Raw genomic sequence first — 16,387 nt, 5'->3', positions numbered from 1 at the left:
CCAGATAAAGGAAAAACAGGGGCCTTTTTTGCCATTTCTCTAACCACCTTCCAGGTCTGTGCAGGACGCTCTGGCATTGCCCTGCTCTTCCCCTCAACAAGGAAAAAGCTTGCTCCTCATGGATGATGCGGGTGATTATGGAATCTGCATCACACGACCCCTTCAAATGTGGGACACTTAACCAGGGGAGGCTGAGCAGAGCGTGTGGGTGTGACATGCTCAAGGGTCACTGCAGAACACTCCAAGAAGGTAACCTTGGGAGGGACTGAGTGGCTGCAGGGAAAACATCACAGGCCTGTGACTATACCTGTCCCTAATTATAATTACGCAAATGAAGCCAGTAAGAGTAACGGTATTCAGACTGCAGAGTGAACTGTCCAGCCGGAGGTGCTTCCCCCACCCACCACCTTTCTCATGCACAGCACTGCACAGTGGGGTGTATCAGGGCCGGAGGAATCTTTCGTGGGCCCTGGCGCTGGGATTATGGCCCCATCCCCTGCTCCACCCACACTCTACCCTGAGGCTCCACCCAGCAGTAGGCAAGACACCAGGGTACCTGGCCCAATGGCTGGATCTGGCAAACCACAGCTCAGCCACCATGTCACAGTGGCTAGGGGAATGCCAGCAGAAAGTCTGCCATATTGTGAAGGCTCTGAATGGAACTTGCTCAGAGAGAGTCATTCTCCTAACAGAAAAGAAATCAGGGTCTTTGAAAAACTAAGGGATTTCACTAGGCCATGTGCTTACTGGGTGTGCATATCAAATCTGCATTGAAGAACAAGTATATGGGAAAATTGTATTCACTGAGACAAGCAGAGGCATAAGGACCCCAGCTCCTGGGGATGGATTTCCAGCAGTGATGTTAATCGTGACCTAGGACAGTGAGGATAATATTTGGGAGTTAAATTCAATTTCCAGCTCAGTCATGTCACACCTGGAGGACATTAACGAGTGAGTTTTGCGAAGCACGTACATCACTTACAGAATCATAGAATGGCAGGATTGGAAGGGACCTCGAAAGGTCATCTAATCTAGTCCACTGCACTCGTGGCAGGACTAAGTATGATCTAGACCAGCTCTGACAGCAGTTTGTCCAACCTGCTCTTAAAAATCTCCAATGATGGAGATTCCACAGCCTCCCTGGGCAATTTATCCCAGTGTTTAACCACCCTGACAGTTAGGAAGTTTTTCCTAACGTCCAACTTAAACCACCCTTGCTGCAATTTAAGCCCATTGCTTCTTGTCCTGTCCTCAGAGGTTAAAAAAAACAATTTCTCTCCCTCTTCCTTGTAACAACCTTTTACATACCTGAAGACTGTTCTCATGTCCCCTCTCAGTCTTCTCTTCTCCAGACTAAACAAACCCAGTGTTTTCAATCTTCCCGCATAGGTCATGTTTTCTAAACCTTTAATCATTTTTGTTGCTCTTCTCTGGACTTTCTCCAATTTGTCCACATCCTTCCTGGAATGTGGCGCCCAGGGCTGGACACAGGACTCCAGGTGAGGCCTAATCAGCGCAGAGTAGAGCAGAAGAATGACTTCTCGTGTCTTGCTGACAACACTCCTGCGAACACGTCCCAGAATGATGTTTGCTTTTTTTGCAACAGCGTTACACTGTTGACTCATATTTAGCTTGTGATCCACTGTGACCCCCGTGACACTTTCCTAGGCCGTCATTTCCCATGTTGTGTGTGTGCAACTGATTGTTCTTTCCTAAATGGAGAACTTTGCATTTGTCCATATTGAATTTCATCCTATTTGCTTCAGACCATTTCTCCAGTTTGTCCAGATCATTTTGAATGGTCATCCTATCCTCCAAAGCACTTGCAACCCCTCCCAGCTTGGTATCATCTGCAAACTTTATCAGTGTACTCTCTATACCATTATGTAAAACATTGATGAAGATATTGAACAGAACCAGACCCAGAACAGATCCCTGTGGGACCCCACTCGTTATGCCCTTCCAGCATGACTGTGAACCACTGATAACTACTCTCTGGGAATGGTTTTCCAACCAGTTTTGCACCCACCTTATAATAGCTCCATCTAGGTTGCATTTCCACCTAGTTTGTTTATGAGAAGGTCATGCGAGACCGTATCAAAGCCTTTACTAAAATCAAGATATACCATGTCTACTGCTTCCCCCCTATCGACAAGGCTTGTTACCTTGTCAGAGAAAGCTATCAGGTTGGTTTGACATGATTTGTTTTTGACAAATCCATGCTGACTGTTACTTATCGTCTTATCTTCTAGATGTGTGCAAATTGATTGCTTAATTACTTGCTCCATTATCTTTCTGGGTACAGAAGTTAATCTGACTGGTCTGTAATTCCCTGGGTTGTCCTTATTTCCCTTTTTAGAGATGGGCACTAGATTTGCCCTTTTCCAGTCTTCTGGAATCTCTCTCGTCTTCCATGACTTTTCAAAGAGAATTGCTAATGGCTCAGATATCTCCTCCGTCAGCTCTTTGACTGTTCTAGGATGTATTTCATCAGGCCCTGGTCACTTGAAGACATCTAATTTGTCCAAGTAATTTTTAACTTGTTCTTTCCCTGGTTTAGACTCTTCTGAGCCTCCCTCTTTGTCACTGGCATTCACTCTGTTATCCCTGTCACTGGAAGTGTGCTGTTCAGCAGATCCGACAGCCACCCTGTTCCCGGGGGGCAGAGTCTGTCACGGAGTCCCTGGGCGATGCTCTGGAACTGCTCCCCATGAAGTCAGTCAGGACTCTGGGGTAGTCGCCTTTCTGTGAGCAGCCTGTCTTCAGGACACACAGCTCACACAGCTTCCACCTTCCTGGGTCTGACCTCAGAGCATTCAGCATCCTCTGCCTCTCCGTGCGCTTTCCCCCAGCGAGTCCGCTCAGGCGGGGCTCCTGGGGAAGCCAGAGGGTCCTGCACCCCAACTTTGCAGTCAGACGTGACTCTCAGCCAGCCAGTAAAACAGAAGGTTTATTAGACGACAGGAACATGGTCTAAAACAGAGCTTGCAGGTGCAGAGAACGGGACCCCTCTGCTGGGTCCATTCTGGGGGGCAGTGAGCCAGACAACCACGTCTGCCCTTCACTCCATGTCCCAGACAGCCCCAAACTGAAAACCCCTCCAGCCCCTCCTCCTCTGGGCTTTGTTCCTTTCCCGGGCCAGGTGGTCACCTGATTCCTTTGTTCTCCAACCCTTCAGCTCTCACCTTGCAGGGGGGGAAGGGCCCAGGCCATCAGTTGCCAGGAAACAGGGTGTCGGCCATTCTCTGTGTCCAGATCCCTGCACACACCTGCCCTCTAGGGCTCTGCAATGATCATACACCCTTACCCCACCACCTAGATACTTAAGAACTGCATAGGGGAAACTGAGGCACCCCCACACTATTCAGAGGAAACATTAAGAACAGGCCCACTTCGTCACATCTCTCCCCCCTTCGAGATCGAACTGAGCGGGGTCACTTTACCCGGTGACCTGGGGAAGTTTGAAGCCACCAATGTTCCCATGGATGCCCCAGCATCTCTCCCGTTCCTTGGTAGGAGTTACACCAGGCCCTTCCAGTTTCACGCCCTCCCTTAGGTCGGGGGTGGTCGATAGCACTAGCAGGCTGCATGTGGGAAGGTTTCTGCAGCCCATGCCCTTTGGCCACCCCAAAACCCCAGGGGGTCAAACTGGGATTGGGTTTTCTCCCAGAGCTCCAGTCTGGAGGGCTGCAATTCGGGCTCTCTTGGTTAAGGGCCCCCATCTTGACCTGGGCCACATACTGTTCACTTACAGAACTAGCATGGAGACATCCCTTTCCCAACAACCTTGTCTCCCCAACAAGCTGGCCAAACACAGCCACTTGGTTATAGGACGGTATACCTTTCTTAATAGCTTTCACTCCATCTGAGCCCTTCTCAAAGCTCTCCACACTGGATCTTTCAACAGGAAAGTCAGTGGATCCATTCCCAACAGAAAATTTCTGGCTGTTAGGAACTTAAACTTTCTTGATTAAATCACTTTCACACCCTTCAGTGGCAGTAAACTGCTTGCAAAGACTCCATGAGGATTCCTTTCCCGAGGGCTTTTCTATGCAACAATTCACCCCCTCCCAGAAATTCTGCTCTTACCCTCTTTACCTAGGGCTTGCTCTAGGGGAACACTTTCCTGAGCAACTACAGACTCTTTCTGGGTCTCCCTTACATCCAGAATCGCCTCTGGCCCATCAGGCGGATTCCTACACAATCCCCTTTCATGCAAACTTACAGACTTCCTAGATAAAAGGTTAGAAGCATTCTCCTTCCCTTTGCCACACACAAGTTCAGGAATCTTTTCCTTCTTGCTACAGGTTTCCACACCCTCAGTAGGTTCCACAATCACATCACCTTCCTGCTCTCCTTGTGCCCTGGCTAGGATCTCACCCTGATTAGACAGAGTTGCTACACCCTTTCCAACAACACACTAGCAACAGGCAAAATACAAGCACCAGAATTGTCTGGTCTCGGGGATTTTACATAGACCCTAACTGGATGCGACCTAGTTACAGGGCCATTCTCCCGAGCAGACAGAAACTTAGGACCCTTCCCTTCCTGGGCTTTAGCTGAATCCAGAACCAGCTCTGAGACAACTGCATGACCCTCAACCATCACAGGCTGAAAGGCCCCTTCTGTCTGCTCCACAGACCAAGAAGAGCCGGACACACTTTCTCCTTTACCAGACACACAGGTTGGGATCTCATTCCCTTTGTCCCAGCACACAAGGCTGGTCACAGACAACTGCTTGGAGATCAGGGTAGCTCCCTCCATAGGCAAGTCAATACCCCTGACAGAGAGACCCATTTCCTTCACTGTCCCAATTCTCCACCCAGCTAACAGGTAAGGTCCAGGGACTCTCATCTTCCACTCTCCTCGCCTTCCCACCCTGCTGACTGGACACAGCCATCAGCTCACAAGGCTGCCTAGGCTCATCCAAACTTCCCTTACCAAGCACCTTGCCACTCCCCACAGATCCCCTGCCCTGCCTGTGTCTCCCCCCACTCAGCTGGGGTCTCAGCTCCCACTGTGCTCAGCACTGCCCTTGCTGTCCCAGTGGGGGCAGGCCACTGCTTTCCTCACTGCATCAGAGCCAGCGAGAGTCCCCAGTCTGGTGTGCAAGGGGGCAGGGAGCATCTCTCTGTCCCACCGAGTCCCAGGGGTCTGGTTACAGGCAGGCAGGTAGCCTGAGCCTAGCGGCTCCTCCCTGCTGCCAGCCAGGTCATCTGCATTTTCACTGACCATTTCCCTCTCCACCGATTGGTTCCCTGGATTCAAATTCAAACCCTCGGCAGTTACAGGAGCAGGGCCTGGATCCTGTCCCAAAGAGACACAGTCACCCCACAACAGGGTCTCGCAGCTGGTGTCCTGGGGCACCCCAACGGCCAGCCAGCCCCACCCCTCCTGGGTCTGCACAGGGATCTGGGCCATAGGCAGGGCGAGGGGCTTCGTCCCTGGGACCCTCACCCAGCTCACACAGGCCCTCAGCCTCTGAGGCTGCACCACCCAGGGTCTGACACCAGTTCTCTCTGTCCCAGGATCTCGCCACCCCAGGAATGTCTCCCCATTGACCATCCCCTTCCGCTCCCACTGGGGGTCCGAGGGGCCTGACCCCAGGGAACTCCACACAGACATATAGGTTGGGGTCAGGAGTGGGAGCGTGTCCACCTCCCCACCCATCTGGCTGATGGAGTCTGTGGCCTTGGGACCCAGCAAGGGAGCTAGACACCGGGGCTTTTCCGCAGGGTCCCCCTGGTTCAGATCTCCAGCCTGCTCAAAGGCAGTGAGGTGGGCATCCACACCCCCCCCCTTAACTAGGGGCAGCAATTTAGTCTCGAGGTTCCCTGCGGAACTGGCCCCCCGGGATCTATCCCCACTCACCCCGGGGAGGTCCCCTCGGCCTCTCCGCCCCACCACCGCCAGTTCATCCTGCTGCTGCTTCTGCAGCTCTTTCTCGGGCTCTCGCTGTCTCCCACGGTCCTCTTGCTCTCTCAGACTCCGCTCCAATCCCGTCCGTCTCGATCCCCCGATGGGGAACCCGATCGTGAAGACCCCCGTCTGGTCGGGGACAGGAGTCTTGGCGATGCCTGGCTCCCGCTCCAGCTGCTCCCAGATCCTGCTATAGCCCCAGTTGGGGTCAGGAATCTGTTCCTTAGAGCGGTCATCCTCCTCCAGCTGCACGATTAACTCTGCTTTGGTGAGCTTTCCAATGCTCAACCCTCTCTTTTTGCACAGGGTTACAATGTCCTTCTTAAGGAGACGGTGACAGGCCATCACTCCGCTCCTCCCAAGTTGTTGTGGACTCACAGGCCCGTGTGCTCTCAGCTCCCCACGGTTTCCAGGGAGAACCCCTAGTGTGCCAGCCCTTCTTGAGGTCACCACCTCTTTGCCAGGGTCGAGCTGCAGACTCCTCCGCCCCTTGGACTGCTCGCTGCAGTCCCCAGGGGAACCCTGTTACTGCACAATCCTTCTCGCTGGTCACACACTCCCAGGGGTTAACCGCCCCCCGAAACCGCTCCTCTCTGAGCCTTCAGCAGGCCTGGTCCTCGGCAATCCCCCTTCGTGTTACTGCTCCCCAGTCACTTACTGCAGGAAGCACCATCCACGGGGTGCAGTACATCCCACCGCTGCCACCAGTTGTCACGGAGTCCCTGGGCGATGCTCTGGAACTGCTCCCCATGAAGTCAGTCAGGACTCTGGGGTAGTCGCCTTTCTGTGAGCAGCCTGTCTTCAGGACACACAGCTCACACAGCTTCCACCTTCCTGGGTCTGACCTCAGAGCATTCAGCATCCTCTGCCTCTCCGTGCGCTTTCCCCCAGCGAGTCCGCTCAGGCGGGGCTCCTGGGGAAGCCAGAGGGTCCTGCACCCCAACTTTGCAGTCAGACGTGACTCTCAGCCAGCCAGTAAAACAGAAGGTTTATTAGACGACAGGAACATGGTCTAAAACAGAGCTTGCAGGTGCAGAGAACGGGACCCCTCTGCTGGGTCCATTCTGGGGGGCAGTGAGCCAGACAACCACGTCTGCCCTTCACTCCATGTCCCAGACAGCCCCAAACTGAAAACCCCTCCAGCCCCTCCTCCTCTGGGCTTTGTTCCTTTCCCGGGCCAGGTGGTCACCTGATTCCTTTGTTCTCCAACCCTTCAGCTCTCACCTTGCAGGGGGGGAAGGGCCCAGGCCATCAGTTGCCAGGAAACAGGGTGTCGGCCATTCTCTGTGTCCAGATCCCTGCACACACCTGCCCTCTAGGGCTCTGCAATGATCATACACCCTTACCCCACCACCTAGATACTTAAGAACTGCATAGGGGAAACTGAGGCACCCCCACACTATTCAGAGGAAACATTAAGAACAGGCCCACTTCGTCACAGAGTCCCTTCAGCCTGCACAGCCCTGTTCGTGCAGTGCGTGGACGAGCCAAAGCACCGTACACGTAACGATAACCAACCAAACAGTCCAAGATTCCACAGACAGGCAGATTGTAAGGCCAGAAGGATCATTCTGAGAACCTAGTCTGACCCCCCTGGAGGACACGAGCCCGAGAATGTTACCTAGAGAGTCCTGCATCAGTTCCATGACCTAGAGCTGCAGCACGTTTCACTTATTGATGGGTCCCCCACACCACTGTGTGCGGCCGCTAGGAATCATCCTCTGAACAGTCAGCCAAGAGGAAGCTATTGGAAAATAATTTCAAAGAACATCATGATCTGCTCGCCAGACAGGCAAAGGGGAGAAATACATTAATCAGTGGTTCACGCCGCTCTATTTACAGAGTTCACAGAACTGCCCGCAGTTATGTTCCTTGCAGCTGCTGCTTGACCAGGCTGTGACGAAGTGGGCCTGTTCTTAATGTTTCCTCTGAATAGTGTGGGGGTGCCTCAGTTTCCCCTATGCAGTTCTTAAGTATCTAGGTGGTGGGGTAAGGGTGTATGATCATTGCAGAGCCCTAGAGGGCAGGTGTGTGCAGGGATCTGGACACAGAGAATGGCCGACACCCTGTTTCCTGGCAACTGATGGCCTGGGCCCTTCCCCCCCTGCAAGGTGAGAGCTGAAGGGTTGGAGAACAAAGGAATCAGGTGACCACCTGGCCCGGGAAAGGAACAAAGCCCAGAGGAGGAGGGGCTGGAGGGAGTTTCAGTTTGGGGCTGGCTGGGACATGGAGTGAAGTGCAGACGTGGTTGTCTGGCTCACTGCCCCCCAAAATGGACCCAGCTGAGGGGTCCCGTTCTCTGCACCTGCAAGCTCTGTTTTAGACCATGTTCCTGTCGTCTAATAAACCTTCTGTTTTACTGGCTGGCTGAGAGTCACGTCTGACTGCGAAGTTGGGGTGCAGGACCCTCTGGCTTCCCCAGGAGCCCCGCCTGAGCGGACTCGCTGTGGGAAGCGCACGGAGGGGCAGAGGATGCTGAATGCTCCGAGGTCAGACCCAGGAAGGTGGAAGCTGTGTGAGCTGCGTGTCCTGAAGACAGGCTGCTCACAGAAAGGCGACTGCCCCAGAGTCCTGACTGGCTTCATGGGGAGCAGTTCCAGAGCATCGCCCAGGGACTCCGTGACAACTGGTGGCAGCGGTGGGATGTACTGCACCCCGTGGATGGTGCTTCCTGCAGTAAGTGACTGGGGAGCAGTAACACGAAGGGGGGGGTGTGTGGATGCCACCTCACTGCCTTTGAGCAGGCTGGAGATCTGAACCAGGGGGACCCTGCGGAAAAGCCCCGGTGTCTAGCTCCCTTGCTGGGTCCCAAGGCCACAGACTCCATCAGCCAGATGGGTGGGGATGTGGACAGGCTCCCACTCCTGACCCCAACCTATATGTCTGTGTGGAGTTCCCTGGGGTCAGGCCCCTCGGACCCCCAGTGGGAGCGGAAGGGGATGGTCAATGGGGAGACATTCCTGGGGTGGCGAGATCCTGGGACAGAGAGAACTGGTGTCAGACCCTGGGTGGTGCAGCCTCAGAGGCTGAGGGCCTGTGTGAGCTGGGTGAGGGTCCCAGGGACGAAGCCCCTCGCCCTGCCTATGGCCCAGATCCCTGTGCAGACCCAGGAGGGGTGGGGCTGGCTGGCCGTTGGGGTGCCCCAGGACACCAGCTGCGAGACCCTGTTGTGGGGTGACTGTGTCTCTTTGGGACAGGATCCAGGCCCTGCTCCTGTAACTGCCGAGGGTTTGAATTTGAATCCAGGGAACCAATCGGTGGAGAGGGAAATGGTCAGTGAAAATGCAGATGACCTGGCTGGCAGCAGGGAGGAGCCGCTAGGCTCAGGCTACCTGCCTGCCTGTAACCAGACCCCTGGGACTCGGTGGGACAGAGAGATGCTCCCTGCCCCCTTGCACACCAGACTGGGGACTCTCGCTGGCTCTGATGCAGTGAGGAAAGCAGTGGCCTGCCCCCACTGGGACAGCAAGGGCAGTGCTGAGCACAGTGGGAGCTGAGACCCCAGCTGAGTGGGGGGAGACACAGGCAGGGCAGGGGATCTGTGGGGAGTGGCAAGGTGCTTGGTAAGGGAAGTTTGGATGAGCCTAGGCAGCCTTGTGAGCTGATGGCTGTGTCCAGTCAGCAGGGTGGGAAGGCGAGGAGAGTGGAAGATGAGAGTCCCTGGACCTTACCTGTTAGCTGGGTGGAGAATTGGGACAGTGAAGGAAATGGGTCTGTGTCTGTCAGGGGTGTTGACTTGCCTATGGAGGGAGCTACCCTGATCTCCAAGCAGTTGTCTGTGACCAGCCTTGTGTGCTGGGACAAAGGGAATGAGATCCCAACCTGTGTGTCTGGTAAAGGAGAAAGTGTGTCCGGCTCTTCTTGGTCTGTGGAGCAGACAGAAGGGGCCTTTCAGCCTGTGATGGTTGAGGGTCATGCAGTTGTCTCAGAGCTGGTTCTGGATTCAGTTAAAAGCCCAGGAAGGGAAGGGTCCTAAGTTTCTGTCTGCTCGGGAGAATGGCCCTGTAACTAGGTCGCATCCAGTTAGGGTCTATGTAAAATCCCCGAGACCAGACAATTCTGGTGCTTGTATTTTGCCTGTTGCTAGTGTGTGGCTGGGAAAGGGTGTAGCAACTCTGTCTAATCAGGGTGAGATCCTAGCCAGGGCACAAGGAGAGCAGGAAGGTGATGTGATTGTGGAACCTACTGAGGGTGTGGAAACCTGTAGCAAGAAGGAAAAGATTCCTGAACTTGTGTGTGGCAAAGGGAAGGAGAATGCTTCTAACCTTTTATCTAGGAAGTCTGTAAGTTTGCATGAAAGGGGATTGTGTAGGAATCCGCCTGATGGGCCAGAGGTGATTCTGGATGTAAGGGAGACCCAGAAAGAGTCTGTAGTTGCTCAGGAAAGTGTTCCCCTAGAGCAAGCCCTAGGTAAAGAGGGTAAGAGCAGAATTTCTGGGAGGGGGTGAATTGTTGCATAGAAAAGCCCTCGGGAAAGGAATCCTCATGGAGTCTTTGCAAGCAGTTTACTGCCACTGAAGGGTGTGAAAGTGATTTAATCAAGAAAGTTTCAGTTCCTAACAGCCAGAAATTTTCTGTTGTGAATGGATCCACTGACTTTCCTGTTGAAAGATCCAGTGTGGAGAGCTTTGAGAAGGTCTCAGATGGAGTGAAAGCTATTAAGGGTATGTCTACACTACGGAATAAGGTCGAATTTATAGAAGTCGGTTTTTTAGAAATCGGTTTTATAAATTCGAGTGTGTGTGTCCCCACAGTAAATGCTCTAAGTGCATTAAGTGCATTAACTCGGCGGAGCGCTTCCACAGTACCGAGGCAAGCGTCGACTTCCGGAGCGTTGCACTGTGGGTAGCTATCCCACAGTTCCCGCAGTCTCCGCTGCCCATTGGAATTCTGGGTTGAGATCCCAATGCCTGATGGGGCTAAAACATTGTCGCGGGTGGTTCTGGGTACATATCGTCAGCCTCCCGTTCCCTCCCTCCCCCCGTGAAAGCAAGGGCAGACAATCATTTCGCGCCTTTTTTCCTGAGTTACCTGTGCAGACGCCATACCATGGCAAGCATGGAGCCCGCTCAGGTAACCGTCACCCTATGTCTCCTGGGTGCTGGCAGACGCGGTACGGCATTGCTACACAGTAGCAGCAACCCCTTGCCTTGTGGCAGCAGACGGTACAGTACGACTGGTAGCCGTCATCGTCATGTCTGAGGTGCTCCTGGTCGCCTCTGTGAGGTCGATCAGGAGCGCCTGGGCAGACATGGGCACAGGGACTAAATTTGGAGTGACTTGACCAGGTCATTCTCTTTAGTCCTGCAGTCAGTCCTATTGAACCGTCTTATGGTGAGCGGGCAGGCGATACGGACTGCTAGCAGTCGTGCTGTACCATCTTCTGCCGAGCAGTCATGAGATGTGGATGGCATGCAGTCCGTCTGCTGCCAGCCAAAGATGTAAAAGATAGATGGAGTGGGTCAAAACAAGAAATAGACCAGATTTGTTTTGTACTCATTTGCTTCCCCCCCCTCCCCTGTCTAGGGGACTCATTCTTCTAGATCACACTGCAGTCAAGATGCAGCGAGGTAAATCTAGCCATGTATCAATCAGAGGCCAGGCTAACCTTCTTGCTCCAATAAGGACAATAACTTAGGTGCACCATTTCTTATTGGAACCCTCTGTGAAGTCCTGCCTGAAATACTCCTTGATGTAAAGCCACCCCCTTTGTTGATTTTAGCTCCCTGAAGCCAACCCTGTAAGCGCCCCTCCCAGCGTCAGAGCAATGGCAAACAATCGGGCATCTGAGAGTGCTGTCCAGAGCAGTCACAATGGAGCGCTCTGATGGGGCTAAAACATTGTCGCGGGTGGTTCTGGGTACGTGTCGTCAGGCCCCCGTTCCCTCCCTCCCTCCGTGAAAGCAAGGGCAGACAATCATTTCGCGCCTTTTTTCCTGAGTTACCTGTGCAGACGCCATACCACAGCAAGCATGGAGCCCGCTCAGGTAACCGTCACCCTATGTCTCCTGGGTGCTGGCAGACGCGGTACGGCTTTGCTGCACAGTAGCAGCAACCCCTTGCCTTCTGGCAGCAGACGGTGCAATACGATTGGTAGTCGTCCTCATCGTGTCCGAGGTGCTCCTGGCCGCGTCGGCTGGGAGCGCCTGGGCAGACATGGGCGCAGGGACTAAATTTGGAGTGACTTGACCAGGTCATTCTCTTTAGTCCTGCAGTCAGTCCTATTGAACCGTCTTATGGTGAGCAGGCAGGCGATACGGACTGCTAGCAGTCGTACTGTACCATCTTCTGCCAGGCAGGCAAGAGATGAGGATTGCTAGCAGTCGTATTGCACCATCTTCTGCCAGGCAGGCAAGAGATGGGGATGGCTAGCAGGCGTACTGTACCATCTTCTGCCAAGCAGCCATGAGATGTGGATGGCATGCAGTCCTTCTGCACCGTCTGCTGCCAGCCAAAGATGTAAAAGATAGATGGAGTGGGTCAAAACAAGAAATAGACCAGATTTGTTTTGTACTCATTTGCCTCCTCCCCTGTCTAGGGGACTCATTCCTCTAGGTCACACTGCAGTCACTCACAGAGAAGGTGCAGCGAGGTAAATCTAGCCATGTATCAATCAGAGGCCAGGCTAACCTCCTTGTTCCAATAACAACGATAACTTAGGTGCACCATTTCTTATTGGAACCCTCCGTGCAGTCCTGCCTGAAATACTCCTTGATGTACAGGCACCCCCTTTGTTGATTTTAGCTCCCTGAAGCCAACCCTGTAAGCCGTGTCGTCAGTCGCCCCTCCCTCCGTCAGAGCAACGGCAGACAATCGTTCCGCGCCTTTTTTCTGTGCGGACGCCATACCACGGCAAGCATGGAGCCCGCTCAGCTCACTTTGGCAATTAGGAGCACATTAACCACCACACGCATTATTCAGCAGTATATGCAGCACCAGAACATGGCAACGCGATACCGGGCGAGGAGGCGACGTCAGCGCGGTCCCGTGAGTGATCAGGACATGGACACAGATTTCTCTGAAAGCATGGGCCCTGACAATGCATGCATCATGGTGCTAATGGGGCAGGTTCATGCTGTGGAACGCCGATTCTGGGCTCGGGAAACAAGCACAGACTGGTGGGACCGCATAGTGTTGCAGGTCTGGGACGATTCCCAGTGGCTACGAAACTTTCGCATGCGTAAGGGCACTTTCATGGAACTTTGTGACTTGCTTTCCCCTGTCCTGAAGCGCATGAATACCAAGATGAGAGCAGCCCTCACAGTTGAGAAGCGAGTGGCGATAGCCCTGTGGAAGCTTGCAACGCCAGACAGCTACCGGTCAGTTGGGAATCAATTTGGAGTGGGCAAATCTACTGTGGGGGCTGCTGTGATGCAAGTAGCCCACGCAATCAAAGATCTGCTGATATCAAGGGTAGTGACCCTGGGAAATGTGCAGGTCATAGTGGATGGCTTTGCTGCAATGGGATTCCCTAACTGTGGTGGGGCTATAGATGGAACCCATATCCCTATCTTGGCACCGGAGCACCAAGCCGCCGAGTACATAAACCGCAAGGGGTACTTTTCAATAGTGCTGCAAGCTCTGGTGGATCACAAGGGACGTTTCACCAACATCAACGTGGGATGGCCGGGAAAGGTGCATGATGCTCGCATCTTCAGGAACTCTGGTCTGTTTCAAAAGCTGCAGGAAGGGACTTTATTCCCAGACCAGAAAATAACTGTTGGGGATGTTGAAATGCCTATATGTATCCTTGGGGACCCAGCCTACCCCTTAATGCCATGGCTCATGAAGCCGTACACAGGCAGCCTGGACAGTAGTCAGGAGCTGTTCAACTACAGGCTGAGCAAGTGCAGAATGGTGGTAGAATGTGCATTTGGACGTTTAAAGGCGCGCTGGCGCAGTTTATTGACTCGCTTAGACCTCAGCGAAACCAATATTCCCACTGTTATTACTGCTTGCTGTGTGCTCCACAATATCTGTGAGAGTAAGGGGGAGACGTTTATGGCGGGGTGGGAGGTTGAGGCAAATCGCCTGGCTGCTGGTTACGCGCAGCCAGACACCAGGGCGGTTAGAAGAGCACAGGAGGGCGCGGTACGCATCAGAGAAGCTTTGAAAAACAGTTTCATGACTGGCCAGGCTACGGTGTAAAAGTTCTGTTTGTTTCTCCTTGATGAACCCCCCCGCCCCTTGGTTCACTCTACTTCCCTGTAAGCTAACCACCCTCCCCTCCTCCCTTTAATCATTGCTTGCAGAGCCAATAAAGTCATTGCTGCTTCACAGTCATGCATTCGTTATTCATTCATCACACAAATAGGGGGATGACTACCAAGGTATCCCAGGAGGGGTGGTGGAGGAGGGAAGGAAAATGCCACACAGCACTTTAAGCACAGCACTTTAAAAGTTTACAACTTTAAAATTTATTGAATGACAGCCTTCTTTTTTTTGGGCAATCCTCTGTGGGGGAGTGGCTGGTTGGCCGGAGGCCTCCCCACCGTGTTCTTGGGCGTCTGGGTGTGGAGGCTATGGAACTTGGGGAGGAGGGCGGTTGGTTACAGAGGGGCTGCAGTGGCAGTCTGTGCTCCAGCTGCCTTTGCTGCAGCTCAACCATACACTGGAGCATACTGGTTTGGTCCTGCAGCAGCCTCAGCATTGAATCCTGCCTCCTCTCATCACGCTGCCGCCACCTTTGAGCTTCAGCCCTGTCTTCAGCCCGCCACTTACTCTCTTCAGCCCTCCACCTCTCCTCCCGGTCATTTTGTGCTTTCCTGCACTCTGACATTATTTGCCTCCACGCATTCGTCTGTGCTCTGTCAGTGTGGGAGGACAGCATGAGCTCGGAGAACATTTCATCGCGAGTGCGTTTTTTTTTCTTTCTAAGCTTCACTAGCCTCTGGGAAGGAGAAGATCCTGTGATCATTGAAACACATGCAGCTGGTGGAGAAAAAAAAAGGGACAGCGGTATTTAAAAAGACACATTTTATAAAACAGTGGCTACACTCTTTCAGGGTAAACCTTGAAAGTTAACATTACATACATAGCACATGTGCTTTCGTTACAAGGTCGCATTTTGCCTCCTCCCACCGCGTGAACGGATTTTGGTTGAATGCCAGCAAACATACACTGCAATGCTTTGTTCTACAGTGATTCCCCAGTACGTGTTGCTGGCCTGGAGTGGTAAAGTGTCCTACCATGAAGGACGAAATAAGGCTGCCCTCCCCAGAAACCTTTTGCAAAGGCAGAACCGCAAATGCCAGGGCAAAGTAATCCTTTCACATGCTTGCTTTTAAACCATGTATAGCATTTTAAAAGGTACACTCACCAGAGGTCCCTTCTCCGCCTGCTGAGTCCAGGAGGCAGCCTTGGGTGGGTTCGGGGGGTACTGGCTCCAGGTCTAGGGTGAGAAACAGTTCCTGGCTGTCGGGAAAACCGGTTTCTCCGCTTGCTTGCTGTGAGCTATCTACAACCTCCTCATCATCATCTTCTTCGTCCCCAAAACCTACTTCTGTATTGCCTCCATCTCCATTGAAGGAGTCAAACAACACGGCTGGGGTAGTGGTGGCTGAACCCCCTAAAATGGCATGCAGCTCATCATAGAAGCGGCATGTTTGGGGCTCTGACCCAGAGCGGCCGTTCGCCTCTCTGGTTTTCTGGTAGGCTTGCCTCAGCTCCTTCAGTTTCACGCGGCACTGCTTCGGGTCCCTGTTATGGCCTCTGTCCTTCATGCCCTGGGAGATTTTCAGAAAGGTTTTGGCATTTCGAAAACTGGAACGGAGTTCTGATAGCACGGATTCCTCTCCCCAAACAGCGATCAGATCCCGTACCTCCCGTTCAGTCCATGCTGGAGCTCTTTTGCGATTCTGGGACTCCATCATGGTCACCTCTGCTGATGAGCTCTGCATGGTCACCTGCAGCTTGCCACGCTGGCCAAACAGGAAATGAGATTCAAAAGTTCGCGGTTCTTTTCCTGTCTACCTGGCCAGTGCATCTGAGTTGCGAGCGCTGTCCAGAGCGGTCAGAATGGAGCACTCTGGGATAGCTCCCGGAGGCCAATACCATCGAATTGTGTCCACAGTACCCCAAATTCGAGCCGGCAACGTCGATTTAAGCGCTAATCCACTTGTCAGGGGTGGAGTAAGGAAATCGATTTTAAGAGCCCTTTAAGTCGAAATAAAGGGCTTCATTGTGTGGACGGGTGCAGGTTTAAATCGATTTAACGCTGCTAAATTCGATCTAAAGTCCTAGTGTAGACCAGGGCTAAGAAAGGTATACCGTCCTATAACCAAGTGGCTGTGTTTGGCCAGCTTGTTGGGGAGACAAGGTTGTTGGGAAAGGGATGTCTCCATGCTAGTTCTGTAAGTGAACAGTATGTGGCCCAGGTCAAGATGGGGGCCCTTAACCAAGAGAGCCCGAATTGCAGCCCTCCAGACTGGAGCTCTGGGAGAAAACCCAATCCCAGTTTGACCCCCTGG

The 16,387-nt window shown here is 53.1% G+C and overlaps 1 protein-coding gene across 1 annotated transcript in view; it reads right to left on the bottom strand.

Moving 5' to 3' along the window:
• LOC142073469 (uncharacterized) overlaps positions 1 to 16,387 on the bottom strand; it is a 136,161-nt gene that overhangs the window by 64,568 nt on the left and 55,206 nt on the right. Inside the window, exon 2 of the mRNA XM_075133309.1 lies at positions 14,411 to 14,849. Coding sequence (XP_074989410.1) covers positions 14,411 to 14,849 — 439 coding nt within the window. The remainder of the gene's footprint in view (positions 1 to 14,410; positions 14,850 to 16,387) is intronic.

This window comes from Caretta caretta, chromosome 10, assembly GCF_965140235.1.
Source record: "Caretta caretta isolate rCarCar2 chromosome 10, rCarCar1.hap1, whole genome shotgun sequence".
NCBI lineage: Eukaryota > Metazoa > Chordata > Testudines > Cheloniidae > Caretta > Caretta caretta.
This window is presented reverse-complemented; position numbering and strand designations above follow the sequence as displayed.